The sequence below is a fragment of the Scophthalmus maximus genome, chromosome 10 (assembly GCF_022379125.1).
Source record: "Scophthalmus maximus strain ysfricsl-2021 chromosome 10, ASM2237912v1, whole genome shotgun sequence".
Taxonomy (NCBI): domain Eukaryota; kingdom Metazoa; phylum Chordata; class Actinopteri; order Pleuronectiformes; family Scophthalmidae; genus Scophthalmus; species Scophthalmus maximus.
The window spans coordinates 19,736,543-19,755,815 of NC_061524.1; the positions used below are offsets into that span (position 1 = coordinate 19,736,543).

The following is a 19,273-nucleotide window of genomic DNA, read 5'->3' on the forward strand; positions in this document are numbered from 1 at the left end:
GATAATCATGGCCTGTGACTTGGAGGTGCTGATTCTCATCTGAACCGTTTCACACTAGACTACAAACCATCCTAGTGCATACTTGAGGTTACGTTCTGAAGAAGCCAACAGAACAACATCCTACGCAAAAAGCAGGAATGCAATTCTGAGGTTCCCAAAATGGAAACTCTCCTCACCAAGGCTGTTCCCTTTAATCTCAAACAGAATTGGTAATGAGAGGCAACCCTGGTGGAGTCTATCACCAACAGAGCACATGTTTGACACAGCTCTCACTTTAGCAATATGAGGAACTGATGGCTCCATTACTACATATTCCTGGACCTCTCTCTATGGTGCTCCCTAGGGGATACGGTCATACACCTTCTCCAAATCCACAAAACACATGAAGACTGGAGTGGTCATACACTCATGACCCCCAGAGCAACTTAGCGAGGGTTAAAAGCTGGTCCACAATTTCATGGCCATGATAGAACCCGCATTGCTCCTCCTGTATCCAGACCCTGGAGTAAACTTTCCCTTGGAGGCTGAGGAGTGGGATTCCTGAATACTTTGAATGTACCCAACAGTCCCCTTTTTTAAAAATGGGAGCCACCACCCTGGTCTACCACTCCAAAAGTAAGATTCCTGAATACCCGTTCTCCACATGATACTGAGGAGGTGTGTAAGCCACGACAGCTCAACAATGTCCAGAACCGTCAGGATCTCAGGGTGAATCTCAACAATACCTGGCACCTTGCCACTGAGGAGCTTCTAGGCAACTTCAACAACGTCTGCCAGGAATAAGGGCGAGGCTTCTTCAGGGTCTTCAAGCTCTGCCTCATCCACAGAGGATGTGTAGGACGGAGTTCAGGAGCTCATCAAAGTGTTCTTTCCGCCGATCAAGAATGTCCCCATATATATACGTCTTTATATACAGTCACTGCTCGTCTTCATATACAGTCACTGCTCGTCTTTATATACAGTCAATGCTCGTCTTCATATACAGCCGCTGATCGTCTTATATACAGTCACTGATCGTCTTTATATAGTCACTTTTTTTTATATACAGTCATTGATCGTAATACAGTAACTCAGAACTCCATCAAGTTGTCCAGGTCTCAGTTTGTAGATATTTAATGTTTGTATCATCTAATGTGTTAGTCTCTCATCCAGAACAACATCAGTCACACAACAGAGTTTTCTACATTTATTAGTTGGATCATGTCAAATGTTCTTTCAGGCACAAACTCTGGAGGATTCATGTCAACATTAGAAACTATGCAATTTTCCTCTCCATATTAGAAACATTTCTTAGTTCTAAACATCAAAATATTAAAAGGCCTATTGGTGTCATCATGAAAACGTTGATTTAATATGAGTCGTTGATTACATTTTTAGTCCAAATCCCAAATGTAAAAGCTGCAGTTTAACTCTCATTATGTGCCTTTCTGTAGAGGTACATGGTGCCATTGAGGTAGTGCTCGTTCTGCTCTCCTTCATTATAATTTTGGTAAAAATTTAACATGTATCTGTGCATCTCTTTAGTAGCTACCAGAGTCCACAGACCCTCGTCCTCCATCAGCTGCAGTTCCTGCTCCATTGACACCTTGTATTCGTCTCCAGCCTCGGACCTGGGATCGACTCTCGACATACAAATGTAGGCTCCTGGAAAACAAAGATGTTGAGGACAATGAGTTTTATGATCCAAGATAGAATCAGATATAATCTCTCTCTGAAGGTCCTGAGGGGATGAAGTGTCTATACAGCAATTATGTGCAGAGATTCACTGTAGATCTACTCAAACATAACCACACATACTGCACATTTTGTAAACACATGATCGGAGCTGGTTACCTGGTTTGGCAGCTTGGTAGATCTCCTTGATGACGCTGACCGGCACAAAACCAGGACGCAAAGCACCGATGATCATCACCACATCAAACGCACCTGAAACCAGAGGAGGGGAGGCTGTTAGCTTGTTGTTAGCATGAAGAGACAGAGCATGCTGATTGTTCAATGTTAGCTAAATGACATGATGCTAATGTTCTGCATAGCGAGCTTCATAATAGGCTAACATGTGTAGTGAAGTGTACAGTGTGTACTAAGTGTGTAGTATACAGTGTAGTACACAGTGTAGTGTGTAATACAGTGTGTAGTATACAGTGCAGTGTGTAGTATACAGTGTTGTACACAGTGTAGTGTGTAGTGGAGTGTACAGTGTGTACTAAGTGTGTAGTATACAGTGTAGTACACAGTGTAGTGTGTAGTGAAGTGTGCAATGTGTAGTTAGCGTGTAGTATACAGTGTAGTGTGTAATACAGTGTACAGTGTGTAGTGTGCAGTGCAGTGTGCCGTATACAGTGCAGTGTGTAATACAGTGTGTAGTATACAGTGTAGTACACAGTGTAGTGTGTAGTGAAGTGTACTGTGTGTACTTAGTGTGTAGTATACAGTGTAGTACACAGTGTAGTGTGTAGTGAAATGTACAGTGTGTACTTAGTGTGCAGTATACAGTGTAGTATGAAGTGAAGTGTGTAGTATACAGTGCAGTGTGTAGTGTGTAGTTTGTGTGTACTATACAGTGAAGTGTGTGGTATACAGTGTAGGGTTGTAGTGCAGTGTGCAGTGAAGTGTTTAGTGCAATGTGTAGTATACAGTGTGTAGTGTGTAGTACAGTGTGTAGTTAGTGTGTAGTATACAGTTCAGTGTGTAGTGTGTGGTTCGTGTGTACTATACAGTGTGTAGGGTTGTAGTGCAGTGTGCAGTGAAGTGTTTAGTGCAGTGTGTGGTATACAGTGTGTGGTGTGTAGTATGAAGTGTGTAGTGTGCAGTGTAGTGTAGTGTGCAGTGTACCAGGCTGTGCAGGCAGTGGATCTGATCCCAGTAAGGCCTGGTTCAGGTCCTGATAGAGGCCGCTCTCAGCAGCTTGGTCCAACATGCCTTTACTGCCGTCCACTCCCACGAAGCGTCTGAAGCCCAGTTCAACCATCTGTAGTCACAAGAAGAAGACGAGCAGCATCAACACTGACTCTTCAACCTCTGAAGAGGGACAGTCTGGTCTCATCTGTCTGCAGTAACATATGTCAACAGTTTGTGTCTGAGCCCTGGTCTCAGCATCATGGAGTCAGTGTGGGATCACATGAAGAGATAGAGACACTCTGAACAACCGACCTGCTGAGAACCTGAGGAACAGGTGAACTGAGGAGAACTGGAGCTGTTCAGAGACAATCTACACACAATATAAGAACCTTGACATTAGAGTGAACAGTCTCACCAGTTTAGCGACCAATCCGGACCCACAGGCCACGTCCAGAACTAGAGACTCCTCAGGAGTCCCGGTGAAGTTCTCAGACAGAAAGTTTACTGCCAGATGTGGAGCTCTGTAGCTCATCAGGGAGACATCCTGTTCAACAAACATATGTTATGTTTCAGATGTTACTGCTGCTGACAAAGAGTCTAAGGACTGAAGTAGGACTCCAACACCACTGGACTGATGTTGAGCTGAGAGGACCCTGAGGCCCTGTCCCTGCTGCTGTAGTAGATTCTTTTGTCCACGTGGTTTTGTGGCTAATGGAGGTTTGTTGAGGTAGTCTCGAAGCTGCTCAATGGCAAGGTTCCAGGTATGGTTGAGATTTACCCTGAGATGCTGAAGGTTCTGGACATTGTTGAGCTGTCGTGGCTGACACACACACACACACACTAACCTCTCCTGTCCATGAAACTGTGGACCAGCTCTGCACCCTCGCTGTGTTGCTGCAGGGTTCATGAGCATATGACCGCTCCAGTCTTCAGTGTGAGAGCTGTGTCAAACATGTACCCTGTGGGTGATAGACTCCGCCAGGGTTGCCCCTTCTTACCAATTCTGTTTGCGATTAAAGAGAACAGCCTTGGTGAGGAGAGTGTCTGGTTTGGGAACCTCAGAATTGCATATCTGTCTTTTGCATTGGATGTTTTTCTGTTGGGTTTATTAAAAACAAAACCTCCAGTAGGCACTAGGAAGGTTTGCTGTTGAGTGTGAAGTGGTTGCGATGAGAAACAGCACCTCCAAGTCATAGGCCATGATTATATGCTGGAAACTGGTGGATTGCTCTCTCTGTGTTTGGGAGTGAGTTGCTAGTCATGGAGTTTAAATATGTCAGATCGGTGCTGTGTTAGCAGTAATGCAGGTGTTTTACCAGACTGTTGTGGTGAAAAGGGAACTGAGCTGCAAGGCAAAGATTTTACTTGACCAGTTCCTCTATGTTGTGATGTAGATTGACTGCTACTCACATGTGATCATGAGTTCTGGGTAGAGACTAAAAGAATGAGATCTCAGGGATGAGCGGCCTAAATGAGCCTTTCTCAGTCGGGTGTCTGGGCTCAGCCTTAGAGATATGGTGAGGATATCTGAATGAAGCTCTGAAAGAGTGGCTGGGTAGAGAAACGTCTGGAACACCCTGACTAGCTGGTTGCCTCCACAGCTCGATCGTGGATAAGCAGTGGAGGATGGACTGTCAGCAGTGTAGAACTAAATACTGCGATGAACCTCGTCTACCAGTAGAACATCCTTTAAACTCACCTTGTCGTAGGTTTCTGCCCAGGTGTCGTAGAACTTAACCCGATCTTTTGCACAAGGACTTTTGCAGGTCTGAAGTACGACTCTCATGTCTTCCATAGTTCTGCTGGAGTCTGACATAATGAGGGGGCGACTTCACACCTGTCAGAGACAAACTGTCAGTGTGTTAACCTCAGAGTTTAAATCGATCCATGAAAAGCAAAAAAGATGTAGTTATAACACGTGTCCAGGGGAAGACGAGGGGAATGACAGGAAGAGAATGGTCCACTGGCCAACTGGCGATCTGTTGCCTGTGAGCTCACCTGTGTGCGGCTGGTTGTCGGTGGAGCAGCAGGGCATAGTGTGGCAGCATTTTTATCAGGAGCAGAGCTCACAGCTGATTGGCCGACTGCTCAGTCGGCCAATCAGTGAAACTGTCGACCTGTCTGAGCAGTGAAACTGCTCAGACAGGTCGACGTAGCCACAGGCGATAGTGAGGACTGTGTTACACACATGTAGATACAAAATTAAACAGCTTTAAAGGAGATTTTGATCAGTGATGGGCTTCAGTCTCATCCTCTGTAACAAGGCAGCAACATTATCAAACTGGTTCAGTTCAGGTAGAGATGGACGTTTAGGTTAAGTGTCAATAAAGTTTGGCGACGTTAACTGCCTCAAGAGTATCATATTTATTTAGAACTTCAAAGTTTGGTACATCTTTAAAAAAAAATCTCTAATCTGCAAAAACCTGAAAAAACTTGAGGCAGATATTCTATATTTGGCTTGCAGCTGCGTAAATGAGGCCAAATTTGCCCCAATATACAAATCATTTATGTTTTTAATGCCTTTCTGTTTCCAACCAGAGAAAGCAAAGTACTGACTACTTTTTGCTACATCTTGTGGACACTCTGAGTTGGATTTACTTCCTAAGTTTGTTTTCTTTTCAATTTATTAAAACATTTAAGTTTCACAGCCTCTGCATTTGGGTCCGGTTCCTGCTCAACCCTGACAGATACACCAGCTGCTTTTAACATGTCAGCTGCACTCTAGTCTGACAGCACTTAGGTCTGGATGCATGGTTTTAAATGGAGCGACAGAATCCAGGATGTTCTGGCAGGTGGAGTAAAATTGTGATGTTAACTCACTTGAGCCAGTATTTAAACACAGAGGAGGGCTTGAGTGGTTCTCAACATTTTTAAAAGCAGCAGAGAACTGTCTTGTACATATCGAATACAATAATGAGGTGCACCTACAGCTGCTGGGCTGGCTGCATTTGTTTAGTTAATTATTGTACTTAAATTTAAACTCTAGAAAGTTGCCATGATTGACTGCAGTATAAGCAGCCTCTGTTTGACCCCCTCTGTACCTAAGTCCACATTTGCCTATGACTTTTATCACATCTATGATGCGTTCCATCACCTGACGCTTCTTTTTCACCTGCTCATGATGTACAGACATTTGTTTGCCAGCCAGCAGGCTTTTTACATCTGCCCTATTAGCCAACAGAAAGTAAGCATCAGCACTAACCGGCCCTGCGAGCAGGCATAACAGCCAAGAACGGGGTAAGAAATGTATTCTGTCCACCCAGGTCCTAGCTCACAGGCTTCTCAGAAGTCGGATGTTGAGCAGAGCTTGACATCATAAACCAGTACAGTCAGCATTTAATAACACAAACAGAGCTGACAGCAGCAGACGGCAAGCCACACTCTGGTCCCATCTTGTGCATGACTCTGATGAACTCTATATAGGTTCGACCTGTCTGTCTCTCTAGGAGTGGAGCAGCGCCTGGATTTCCATTCATCCGATTAGGAGTCGGGGGAGTCGGAGGAGCAGATGCTCTCCCAGGTCTGTCCTCCATCTGATTCTTTATGTTCCCCCAGCAAGCGTTTAGAGTGTTTTGGTTTTGTGATTTTAGTTTATTATTTTAGTTCTGGGCTGGAGATCTTCAGTTATCGGTTTTCTTTGATTGATAGGGATGCTTTATGTAGGTAGTCATGGAGATGTGTTGAGTATGACGGCCCACAGCGTAGCTGGCTCAGTCTTTTCCCCATTCTTTTGTTCCTTTTGGCTGGGATCTCCGACCCCTTTTGTTCTCCTAATTTATTTCTGATTGTGATTATTGATTGGTTCAGAGACGAAAATAAAAAGTATTTCTGGGGACTTTTCTGTATTAGCGTCCTTTATGATATGTCCTGGTCTCCAGTTGAGCTTTAGTTTATTTACACTAATTACACAGGACAGATGAACTATAACACAATCAATACATGATGGGGAATTACCTCATATAGCAGTGCAGTGGGAACAGTAGCGGACTCAGGCTGTTTGAGGGGTGAAAAAATAAAAAGTGCAGCTAGTCCACGACATGGGGCCCCACCAACGTGCAAAAAGTTATAATGTATCATGTATGATGAAATGGTCGTCTCACTTGGAAGGGCATCTTCAGGAGTTCTTCATCAGAAAGGCACCTATCGGGAACCTTTTTCGTCCTCGTACATGACGCGTTGAGTGCACCATGTAAATTGAATTATGTTTGTCACATAAGTCATACTTTCTGTAGGGGGTGCAAATGTGTTGAGGGTGAGCCTAGCCTGTTATCATTCCTGAGAAATTTGGTCAAGATATGACCACATACGGTTGAGTTATAGCAGTCTGATATTTCCTTGGGGCAGCTCAATGTTCGCAGCCACTGGGAGGGCATTTCACAAAAAGTGTTTTAGCTTTTCTGAGTTTAGCCCTGGTTATGTAGACATCTGGATATAAATAATTGATGTAGACACATCAGCATGTAAATAGTCTATAAATAAGGTTAAACATTTATAATTATGGTAAAAAAAAAAAATAGATTGATATAAATAAGGTTAAAAATATACCTGGAAAGGTTTTTTTTAAAAAGAGTTTCATCTTTACAGTTCATAAGTCAAAGGTTGGAGTTCATGCAAAGTAACATAGTTTGGTTGATATTCACCTGAGCCTGCATGTGTATAGAGCCTTACAGCCTGGTTTCACAAGCTCACATGTCTGTCTCTGGTTTCCATTCTCAGGTATTTGGGCAGGGCTTAGTCGTAGCTGCTGGTTCCCGGGGTTGGGAGAGGACTGGGTGAAGCTCCTCTGGACCACGGTGAGAAGTGTTTCCCTCCTGTGTGCTGCTGCCGTGGTGGACTGTCACTGCTGTTCTCTTCTGAGGCGTTTCACTGCTGGTTGGTAACTACACTCTGCCAGACATCTGTTGTCTTGTTTCCCCTGCCTACCTTGAACATTTTATGAGTACTATAATTTACCTTGCCAATTAATCGCATGATAAATTAACATGAGCTCGATAATTTTGCCGGCCGCGATAATTTCCATTTGCATGCTTGTTTGTGTAGCGTCCAAAGTGTATGGGCTTTACAGATGTTCTTGTAGGGACAAAGACTCAGGCACTTTTGGAGCGTGAACACCGCGTCTCAGCTTATTCCGACTCGAACGTCACAACACAACTGGGCGCTTCTCTCCCACGTCAGCACCCCGCGCCTCCAGACATCACCAAACGAACACAGTTCGAGTCAACGAACTGTGTCAAAAAAATTGTTAACATCAATCTTATTTATTGTTTCGGTTGTGTGTGGTTTCTATTTCCATTTTAGTTATTGTTTTTGGTTGTGTTTGGTTTTTATTCAAGTGCATTTTTTGTTAAAATAGACTGAGACTCCATTTAATTTATTGTTTTTGGTTGTTTTGCTTATTTATTTGGGATATTTAAATATGTGTTAAATATTCTTTAGAAATAAAAGTTTTATGAGCTTTGAAAGGGTGTAGGCCTACTTGCATTATTATGCCATTATCATTATATTAGTAGAAAATGGTCTCAAAACGTCAATATTATCGCTTATCGCAATAATTTCTGGGACAATTTATCGTCCAGTAAAATGTGTTATTGTGACAGGCCTAGAGAGAGTGTGGGCCCACATTATATGGTTGATGTTTACACATTCAAGATGCTATGCACTGTTGCTACTGGAGCCTAAAAAAAGAAAAAGGTTACAGTTAAAAAAAATAAATCTTAAAGATACTTGAAGTTATTATAAGAAACAAATATTAATTTTGTGATTATTAATATTGGGTACTTTTCTGTTAACATTTAATTTAATAATTGACCTGAAATATATATATTTTTTCTGTGCATCTGGGCTAATAAATGCCAAATGTTGATTTATTTTATTTAAAGTATATTTGTTGTGTCATAGTTCATCGTAGATAACACAACATCTTAACATCATAACATCTTTTGGTGGTCAAGAGTTTGAATGTGTATCTACCAGAAGACACAACACAAAAGTATCAAATAGGAGGTATACTTTAGTTTATTTTCTTTATCATATTGGAGGCACCACCAGTTATTATTAATTTCAGATTTAGGGTACAAAAGGTATAAGAATTTACATAATTCATAATACAGGTAATCGCGCCACTAAGTATAACTGTACCCAGGGCCCCGCCCATAGTACTACTACACATAGAAGGTTCATTTAACCTTATATAGCTACATAGGACGGGTGCTACATGAGCAATTTTTAGGTGTATCTGCTTAACCTGCAAGGCAGAGGACCTGAAAGTATAAAACATGTCACTTTCTGTTCCCGCTACGGCGTTCAGTCAATATTGACATGTAGATGTGTTGAGGGTGGGACTGTTATCATGCCTGAGAAGTTTGGGTCAGATTGGACCATGTACCTTCGATTACGAGCAACTTCCTGTTTCATGGTGAATGATCAAACTTCGCTACACCGTGACGAAAACCCTCTTTGATAACTTTCATCCCAAAGGTGTTTTAGATAACACATACCAAATTTGAAGTAGTTAATTTTAAATCTTTATGAGTCCGTTAAGTATAATGTGTGAAAATGTCAGAAAACCCGCCGAAAAATCAAAATCGCTGACTTCCTGTTGGTCTGAGCTACATCAAAGTTAAAGCTGATAGAAATGTGGTAGGGGGCGCTATTGAGTCATTTTGCCACGCCCATGCACAAGATTCATTTCACAATGAATAGCACACATTCCCGGCAAGTGTGGAAACTTTGGTGGGTTTCATGCAAGGGCAAAATGCAGTCAGTTTGGAAGGAATAATAAGAAATGAAAAAAATAGAAGAGGGCCTTTGCCAGCCTCCTGCTTGTCAGCACTCAGGCCCTAGTAATAATCCTTACTTTGCTTTTCATTGGTCGATTTACACTCTGAGGTAAACACACTGACAGTTTGTCTCCGTCCTCTGACAGGTGTGAAGTCACCCCTCATCATGTCAGACTCCAGCAGAACTGTAGAAGATGTGAGAGTCGTACTTCAGACCTACAAAAGTGTGGGTCCTTGTGCAAAAGATCTGGTTAAGTTCTACGACACCTGGGCAGAAACCTATGACAAGGTAAAAAGGATGTGTGCGATTTTATCTTTGACTATGTCTGACGCACAGCTGATCGGATGATCACATGACGTGTTGGTAGATGAGGTTCATTACAGTATTTTGTTCCACACTGATGAAAATCCATCCATCATTAAATTCTGCATATCCGAGCTCGAGCTGTGGAGGCAAGCCAATCAGGGTGTTCCGGATGTTCCTCGACCGAGCCACTCTTTCCAGCTCCTCCTTGGTTTGGCAAGGTGTTCCCAGGCCAGATGGGATACGTAGTCCCTCCAGCGAGTTCTTGGGCTACCCCTGGGTCTGCTTCCAGTTCCATTCAGATATCCTCACCATATCTCTAAGGCTGAGCCCAGACACCTGACTGAGAAGGCTCATTTTGGTTGCTCGTCTTCGATATCTCATTCTTTCAGTCTTCAACCAGAGCTTTTGACCATACGTGAGTCACAACGTAAAACCACTGGTAAATTGTAATCTTCGCCTTGCAGCTCAGTTCCCTTTTCACCACAAGCGTACTGAAGGTTACATTCTGATAAAGCCAACAGAACTACATCCTACGCAAAAAGCAGGAATGCAATTCTGAGGTTCCCAAACCGGACACTCCTCACAAAGGAGTGAAATCGCAAACAGACTTGGTAAGAAGGGTCGAACCCTGGCAGAGTCCATCACTCACCGGAAACATGTTTGACACAGCTCTCACTTAAGTAATAAGTGGAACTGATGGCTCCAGCACCACATATTCCAGGACCTCTCTCTCCAGGGCTCCCCAGGGGATACGGTCATATGTCTTTTCCAGATCCACAAAACACATGAAGACTGGAGTGGTCATACACTCATGACCCTTGCAGAAACCAAGCTAGGGTGAAAAGCTGGTCAACAATTTCATGGACATGACAGAACTGGCATTGTTCCTCCTGTATCTGAGGTTCAACAATCTGTTGGAGCCTCCTATCCAGGACCCTGAAGTAAACTTTCCCTGGGAGGCTGAGGAGTGTGTTTCTTGAATAATTCGAGCACAACCACCACGCACTTGTTTTCAAAAATGGGAGCCACCACTCTGGTGTACCACTCCACAAGTACTATTCCTGATCTCCACATGATATTTAGGAGGTGTGTCAGCCACGACAGCTCAACAATGTCCAGAACCTTCAGGTTGAATCTCATTCATACCTGGCTCCTTGGCGCTGAGGAGCTTCTAAACTGCTTCAACAACCTCTGCCAGGTATATGGGTGAGACTGGACTATATAGGATTAACCCACCTACCAGACCGCTGCAGCTCTTTTCACTCTTTTTAATTCTGGTTGATGCATTACATTTTGTTCTTCAGTGGAAAACATAGTGTTAACCGTTTTATTTGTCCACTAACATGCACAACTCCAATGGGATGATGCTGTTGCTCTGTGTCTTCTGGATGTAGTAATTAGCAGCTGGTTGCTAACATGTTGTGATCCTGACTTTTCAGCTGGTTCTTCTGCCCCCAAGTGGCCAAAGAATCTACTACAGCAGCAGAGACAGGGCCTCAGGGTCCTCTCAGCTCAACATCAGTCCAGTGGTGTTGGAGTCCTGCTTCAGTCCTCAGACTCTTTGTCAGCAGCAGTAACATCTGAAACATAACACGTTTGTTTTACAGGATCTCACGCTGATGAGCTACAGAGCTCCACATCTGGCAGTAACCTTTCTGTCTGAGAACTTCACCGGGACTCCTGAGGAGGCTCTGGTTCTGGACGTGGCCTGTGGGACTGGATGGGTCGCTAAACTGGTGAGACTGTTCACACTAATGTCAAGGTTCTTATATTGTGTGTAGATTGTCTCTGAACCAGCTCCACTTCTCCTCAGTTCACCTGTTCCTCAGGTTCTCAGCAGGTCGGTTGTTCAGAGTGTCTCTATCTCTTCATGTGATCCCACACTGACTCCATGATGCTGAGACCAGGGCTCAGACACAAACTGTTGACATATGTTACTGCAGACACATGAGACCAGACTGTCCCTCTTCAGAGGTTGAAGAGTCAGTGTTGATGCTGCTCGTCTTCTTTTTGTGACTACAGATGGTTGAACTGGGCTTCAGGCGCTTCGTGGGAGTGGACGGCAGTAAAGGCATGTTGGACCAAGCTGCTGAGAGCGGCCTCTATCAGGACCTGAACCAGGCCTTACTGGGATCAGATCCACTGCCTGCACAGCCTGGTACACTGCACACTACACTACACTGCATACTACACTACACTATACACTACACACTGTATACTACACACCACCACCTCCTCTTCCTCTTCTGTTTTCAGGTGTGTTTGATGTCGTGATGATGGTTGGTGGTCTAGGTTTTGGTTTTGCTCCGATCAGTGTTGTCAGGGAGCTCTGCCTCGCCACCAAACCAGGTGAGCAGCTAACAGCCGCCTCTGTGACTGTGTCTTCATGTTTAGTGTGGACAGTCCTACTGTAGTCTACAGAACCTGACACATTGTAGTCTGGTTCCTGGTTTCAGGCTCAACTGCCACCGAGGGTGAGACACTGTTCAGGGCTGAGAAACCATTTGCTTTAAGTGACTGAATTGAGAGTTGTGTGCAGGAGGCTTGGTGTGTCTGACGATAGGCGACCAAACAGGAAGACCAGCAGCTGAATTCAGGGAGGACCTGTGGAGAGAGCTGCAGCTGATGGAGGAGGAGGGACTGTGGAGTCGAGTAGGAATCCGACTGACGGACAGATACAGGGAAAACCCACATGTGAATCCTGAGCGAGATGAGGATGACGTGCAGCATTACATCAGCGGGAGCGTTTATCTGTTCAAGAAATCCAGTAACTAATGCTGAAGCAGTTACGGGAACATTCAACACAAAATTAAGGTTCAGCTACAAAAACATGGCTCATTCATTACATCCTGTGACACACTGAATATCACAGTTAGCATGTTGTTATTGTTCACACGGACTCCTTCAAGTCAAGCTGCATCTGTAATTTGATACACCTGATTTAATATTACTTCATAAAATAGCAGGTTCTAATATGTTAGCAAACAGCTGATTTGATGCTAATGTGGGGCAGAGGGGCCGTGAGAGAATTTTCCTGTCTAGATTGTTTGAGGGAAATTTCCGGAAAGTAAGCTGCCGGACAGGTTTTTCACTCTCACACTTCATGACGTTTGTTGTATGATTAAGGTTATGCTGCAAGTAGCGTGTTTTGGAGGAATTGTTATTTTTTTGTCATTATTTTCCACACTATGTATGTTTGCTCTTTTGATTTTCGAGACTCTTCTAGTCTCGAAGGGGGGAAATATGTAGTGTCTTTTTGTTGATATATGGAATGTAAGGGGAATATGTGATTACATCTCTTTCTTTGGAATGCCAAGATAAGGGTCTCCTGATAACCCCTCACCTCACCTTTTGACCTCTCTAAGTTTTACGACTCACATAGCATATCTTGGATCAACCAGATGTTCCTACTCAAGCCAACTATGGGCCTATAAAGGTAACCCCCAAGAAGAGTCGGGAGGGTTGTCATTTTGGCCGGACACTCTCCAAGTTCTGCAGGGCTTGTAATCGATGCTGGTCTGTTTGTAATAAAACCTTTATATACAATCAAGACGGTGTTGGCGGACTTCTCTTCAATACATCTTCACATCATCGATACTTAGTATACAACACTAACAAGTTAGCAAACAGCTGATTTGATGCTAACATGTTATCAAAGAGCTGATTTGATGCTAACAAGTTAGCAAACAGCTGATTTGATGCAAGCATGTTATCAAGCAGCTGATTTCATGCTAACATGTTATCAAACAGCTGATTTCCTTTTAACATGTTATCAAACAGCTGATTTCATGCTAACATGTTATCAAAGATCTGATTTGATGCTAACATGTTATCAAAGATCTGATTTTATGCTAACATGTTATCAAACAGCTGATTTCATGCTCACATGTTATCAAACAGCTGATTTGATACTAACACGTTATCAAACAGCTGATTTCATGCTAACATGTTATCAAACAGCTGATTTGATGCTAACATGTTATCAAAGATCTGATTTGATGCTAACATGTTATCAAACAGCTGATTTGATGCAAGCATGTTATCAAACAGCTGATTTGATGCTAACATGTTATCAAAGATCTGATTTGATGCTAACATGTTATCAAACAGCTGATTTGATGCAAGCATGTTAGCAAACAGCTGATTTCATGCTAACATGTTATCAAACAGCTGCCTACTCCCACGTCCGACCTGTCTTTTCCTGTCTAACCCATGAAAATCTCTACATCTCAGAGGGAATTCATTAAACCAGCAGTATCATCCAGACATCCTGTGACATAATATTGCTTGTTTGTTTAATTACAACTTATTAATAAATCAGTTGATTGAGGGAATGGAGTGATTTTTACTTTGTCCTTATTAGATGACACACTCTTGGTTAATGTGTCATATTAAATATAAGCGACGTAATGAGACATCGGTGTTTCAGTCGAAGTTGAGCTGATTGGATTATTTCAAGTCTGAGTCGCCAGCATTTCAGTTTCCACTCAGGCTGACCGGTAACAACACATTTGACGGAACAAATCCGAAACTGAAATAGTTTGGTGAATATTAGTAATGAAACGGCTGTTGCATCGTCACGTCTCAGAATCAGACTTTTCAAACTCTTATTTACCAAAACACACATTCACACTTTTAGTTTGTTTGTCGTTGTGTGAGTTGTTCAGTCGTGTGAAAATGACATGAACATAACTTGTGTTTGATCGTACGTGAGAAATACGTTGACATACATTAAATATATAAATCAAGTGTGCGTTTATTACCTAACGCTGGGATGAGGCAGCACAGGGGGCGGGGTCTCCTCCAGTCCACAGAGGAGGAGGATGTGAAGAGGTCTCACTCTGCTCACAGAAGCTCGATCTGCAGCCGCTGCTGAATGATCTTTTTATCAAACACACAAACACACTCTCTGTTCAACTGACACTTAGTTCTTCACAACGAACCAAACACGACGTGTGAAGACGCGTTTATTACGCCCTGGCACTTTCTTCTTATAATCACCAATTATCTGTCGTCCGATATAAATCTTTCACGGTCGAAAAGTATCTGTGTTTATGTTTGCTGATATGAAAACGGTGTTTCACAGAATAAACAGTGAAGAAATGATGTATGCATTCATGTATACATTTCACTTGAATTGACAACATCTATTTACTGAATTGAAGTTCTATCTATTTGTGTTTTTCATTTGAAAGTTTATGGTTAAACTGTAAAATAGTTAGACTCACTTACATCAGGAATAATCCCTGACATCGCGGGTCGGAGTGACTCATCTTTCTCCAGAGGCGATCTTGGTGCAGTCTCATCGCGAGCTCCTCCGCGCAGCCTCCCTGCATCCTCCCGGAGGGCGCATCACCGCGCACCGAGCCGAGCACCGAGCGGACGCATGCGGACCTCGCCCCCCGGACCAGCGGCTCGTCCTCGGTGATTCCCCGCCTCTGTCGGTCGGTTCTCTCTGGATGTGAAGTAACGGGAGCGAGCAGCTGATCGTCGCTGACCTCTCCCATCTCCGCGCGCGCTTCTCCCGCATCCCGCTGCCCTCATCCACAAAATGGCGGACATGATGGAGCTGGGACCCGCCTACGGTGAGAGCCAGGCCCGCTCCGCCGCTGCAGGCCGGAACCACCCGGCGCAGCGGGACCGCAGCGGGTGGACCGGGCCGGAGCAGGTTCATGACGTCACCGCGACACCGGGTCGCTGGTTCCGTTTCTTGTTCGTGTTTGAGCGATGAGCGTCTCGGTCTTTGTGATTGTTGTTGTTCATGACGTGATTCATCGATCAGTTCGATCAGTTTCACACCAGATGAAAGACGTCAGGCCGACATTCTGTCGAGCAAAGAGCAGCTGCGTCACATCCGGTCATCTGTGATCAGTCTGATCATCCGCATCGGTCAAATCATCGACCTGAGCAGAAGCAACATAACGCGGCAGACAGGGCGTTCTCGTGCTCGCGCCCTGTCTGCCGCGGGCCTCGGCGTGCGCGCGCGTGCCCCGTCCGGGTGAGAACCAGGTGACGTCATGTCTGTACCCGCCGCACCTGCAGATTTGACTCTTATATATATATATATATATCTATATATATAAAATTTTCTCCTTAAAAAACAAACCTGGAAAAATCAGCGGTGGTGGAAAGTCCCAGAGTATTTTACTCGAGTCAAAGTAAAGTACAGAAACTCATTGTGTGTCTGTTGCTAGGCAGCGAGCACAGCTGTTTTCAGCTCTTTCCAAAACATGACCTCATCTGATGGAAAGCGAGAACCGGCGACAAAAGGAAACATCTGCCGACAATTATTGACCACGAATTGAACACATTGTGTTTTTAATCTTAAAATAACATCTCCAAAATCATTTGGATGAAACAAACGTATCACAGGGAGAACGTCGACTCTGTCGCGTCCACCGCTCCCTGAAAGCCTCGCAATCAACATCACTGTTTCAATTAGTCCTCACAAGTTCAGATTAGCGTTTGTGTGTGTGTGTGTGATGTCACGGGGGTGACATCACTGTTTGTTATTTTACATGACGACAGCATGCCTCAGTGACTCAGCATGACGTCATCCTGTGGTTTTAAATACTGTCAGTGTTGACCTCAGGACAGTGAAGTGTTGCATCATGGGAGCTGTTCAGTGTTAACCTGACTGATCTCTCTGTGGCAGCCATGTCTCCGGTGCTGGCCGGCTTCCTGGGAGCCGGTGTCCTGGTGCTGGTCGTGGTAGTTCTGGTTCTGCTCTGGACGTTCTGTCAGCGCCGTTACCTGCACGTGTCCGGACGCTACAAGCTGCACGGCGACCGCTACTGCGACGCCGAAGACCCGCCCTACAAGTTCATCCACATGCTGAAGGGCATCAGCATTTACCCAGAATCCCTCAGCGGCAGCAAGAGGATCGTGCGCGGCATCCGTCGGGCAGACCGCTCTGACCGTGATGCCGCCCCCCCCGCGGGGAGAGGCATGGTGCTGGTGGACGCCGAGAACAACATCCTGGACGTGCCAGGGCAGCTCCAAATGAGTCACCTGGTTCCCCCTGCCGGCCAGGGCGCCACCCACGGTCAGGCCCGGCTGGAGCGGGCGCTTCCGGTCCGCGCCGACTACTGCTGCCTGGACAGCAGCTCGGCCAGCAGCAGCCAGACCAGCAGCAAGACGGCATCCCCCTTCACCCCCGCCTCCTCGGATCCAGAACCAGAGCCCAGCCTGGGCTGCGTTAGCCTCACCGTCGACTACAACTTCCCCAAGAAAGCCCTGGTGGTGACGGTCGTCGGGGCGCGGGGCCTCCCCGCCATGGACGAGCAGGCGGGTAGCTCGGACCCGTACGTGAAGATGACCATCCTGCCGGAGAAGAAGCACCGCGTCAAGACCCGCGTGCTGAGGAAAACCCTGGACCCGCTGTTCGACGAGACCTTCACCTTCTACGGCGTGGCCTACAGCTCGCTGTCCGAGCTCACGTTGCACTTCCTGGTCCTAAGCTTCGACCGCTTCGCCCGCGACGACGTCATCGGGGAGGCGGTGGTGCCGCTAAAGGGCGTCGACCCGAGCACGGGCCGAGTCCACCTGAGCCAACAGATCACCAAGAGGAACATGCAGGTGAGACACTTTGTTAAAAGCCCATTCTGTGTTTTTATGTCGTAGTTACCTTCATCAAGGAGGTCTTGATGAAGTCCAGTCCGTCGTCCTGTCTGTCTCGTCTGTCCAACAGAGACTGAGTCTGTCGTTGTGTTCCTGTGTTTCAGTGTGACAGTCGCGGAGAGCTGCTGGCGTCTCTGTCCTATCAGCCCGTGTCCCATCGCCTCAGCGTGGTCGTCCTGAAGGCTCGACACCTTCCTAAGATGGACATGACGGGACTGTCAGCCAGTGAGTCACAACCACAACTACTGTCCTATAAACTGTATATAAAGACGATCAGTGACTGTATATAAAGACGATCACTGACTGTATATAAAGATGATCACTGACTGTATATAAAGATGATCAGTGACTGTATATAAAGACGATTAGTGACTGTATATAAAGACGATTAGTGACTGTATATAAAGATGATCAGCGACTGTATACAAAGATGATCAGCGACTGTATATAAAGACGATCAGTGACTGTATATAAAGATGATTAGTGACTGTATATAAAGACGATTAGTGACTGTATATAAAGACGATTAGTGACTGTATATAAAGACGATTAGTGACTGTATATAAAGATGATCAGCGACTGTATATAAAGACGATCAGTGACTGTATATAAAGATGATCAGTGACTGCATATAAAGACGATCTCTGACTGTATATGAAGATGATCAGTGACTGCATATAAAGACGATCAGAGACTGTATATAAAGACGATCAGCGACTGTATACAAAGACGATCAGCGACTGTATATAAAGACGATCACTGACTGTATATAAAGACGATCACTGACTGTATATAAAGACGATCACTGACTGTATATAAAGACGATCAGCGACTGTATATAAAGACGATCACTGACTGTATATAAAGACGATCACTGACTGTATATAAAGACGATCAGCGACTGTATATAAAGACGATCACTGACTGTATATAAAGACGATCAGTGACTGTATACAAAGACGATCAGCGACTGTATATAAAGATTATACTAACAGTCGAAGAAACACTCATTTCCTGTTTAATAAACTGTGAACTCGGTTGCTGCCGATTGGTTGTGATCTAAACGTACATCATCCTCTCGTCCTATCAGATCCCTACGTGAAGGTGAACGTCTTCTATGGACGCAAGCGCATCGCCAAGAAGAAGACGCACGTGAAGAAGTGCACGCTGAACCCCGTCTTCAACGAGTCCTTCATCTACGACATCCCGCCCGAGCTGCTGCCGGAGATCTCTGTGGAGTTCCTGGTGGTCGACTTCGACCGGACCACGAAGAACGAGGTGCTTGGCCGCCTGCTGCTGGGCCTGCACAGCCCCGCCTCCTCCGGAGCCTCCCACTGGAGAGAGGTGTGTGAAAATCCCCGCAGGCAGATCTCCAAATGGCATAACCTGAGCGAGTACTGAGGGGGCGGAGCTTCAGAGAACCAGCTGACGCCAGCGGCCGACTGGGACTCGACCAGTGAAAAGCACTGGAAATATAGACTCAGTGTACAGTACACACACACACACACACACACACACACACACAAACACACACAACTACAATACAAATATACACATATACACACACACACACACACACAACTACAATACACATATACACATATACACACACACACACACACACACACAACGATGCACACATACAATTACATGTCCACACACACAAATATATACAAACACACATATACACACACATACACACACAAACACACACATATACACATACATA

General features: G+C 44.9%; 3 protein-coding genes across 12 annotated transcripts; 2 read left to right on the forward strand and 1 right to left on the reverse strand.

Moving 5' to 3' along the window:
• Nucleotides 1-1,173: 1,173 nt before the first annotated feature.
• Nucleotides 1,174-15,298, reverse strand: LOC118284940 (methyltransferase-like protein 27). 9 transcript variants are annotated; one of them, XM_047334973.1, is made up of 7 exons: nt 15,157-15,298; nt 14,688-14,805; nt 4,538-4,675; nt 3,254-3,382; nt 2,833-2,968; nt 1,834-1,926; nt 1,174-1,644 (listed from the first exon to the last, which is right to left on the reverse strand). In XM_047334973.1, the coding sequence occupies exons 3-7, from the start codon at nt 4,652-4,654 to the stop codon at nt 1,406-1,408; spliced, it is 714 nt and encodes a 237-aa protein (XP_047190929.1). In that variant the 5' UTR covers nt 4,655-4,675; nt 14,688-14,805; nt 15,157-15,298; the 3' UTR covers nt 1,174-1,405. The 9 variants fall into 9 exon arrangements, with proteins under 9 accessions (XP_047190929.1, XP_047190928.1, XP_047190933.1 ...); XM_047334972.1 differs by having other exon boundaries at nt 4,538-4,689; XM_047334977.1 differs by having other exon boundaries at nt 15,153-15,294.
• Nucleotides 7,482-13,445, forward strand: LOC118284938 (methyltransferase-like protein 27). 2 transcript variants are annotated; one of them, XM_035608160.2, is made up of 6 exons: nt 7,482-7,710; nt 9,764-9,906; nt 11,532-11,660; nt 11,947-12,082; nt 12,181-12,273; nt 12,464-13,445. In XM_035608160.2, the coding sequence occupies exons 2-6, from the start codon at nt 9,784-9,786 to the stop codon at nt 12,697-12,699; spliced, it is 717 nt and encodes a 238-aa protein (XP_035464053.1). In that variant the 5' UTR covers nt 7,482-7,710; nt 9,764-9,783; the 3' UTR covers nt 12,700-13,445. The 2 variants fall into 2 exon arrangements, with proteins under 2 accessions (XP_035464053.1, XP_035464054.1); XM_035608161.2 differs by having other exon boundaries at nt 7,582-7,714.
• Nucleotides 15,299-15,369: 71 nt separating the features above from the next.
• Nucleotides 15,370-19,125, forward strand: syt11b (synaptotagmin XIb). The gene is made up of 4 exons (XM_035608156.2): nt 15,370-15,509; nt 16,580-17,502; nt 17,649-17,769; nt 18,635-19,125. Exons 1-4 carry the CDS (start codon nt 15,476-15,478, stop codon nt 18,943-18,945), a joined length of 1,389 nt encoding a protein of 462 aa, XP_035464049.1. The 5' UTR covers nt 15,370-15,475; the 3' UTR covers nt 18,946-19,125.
• Nucleotides 19,126-19,273: the final 148 nt, after the last annotated feature.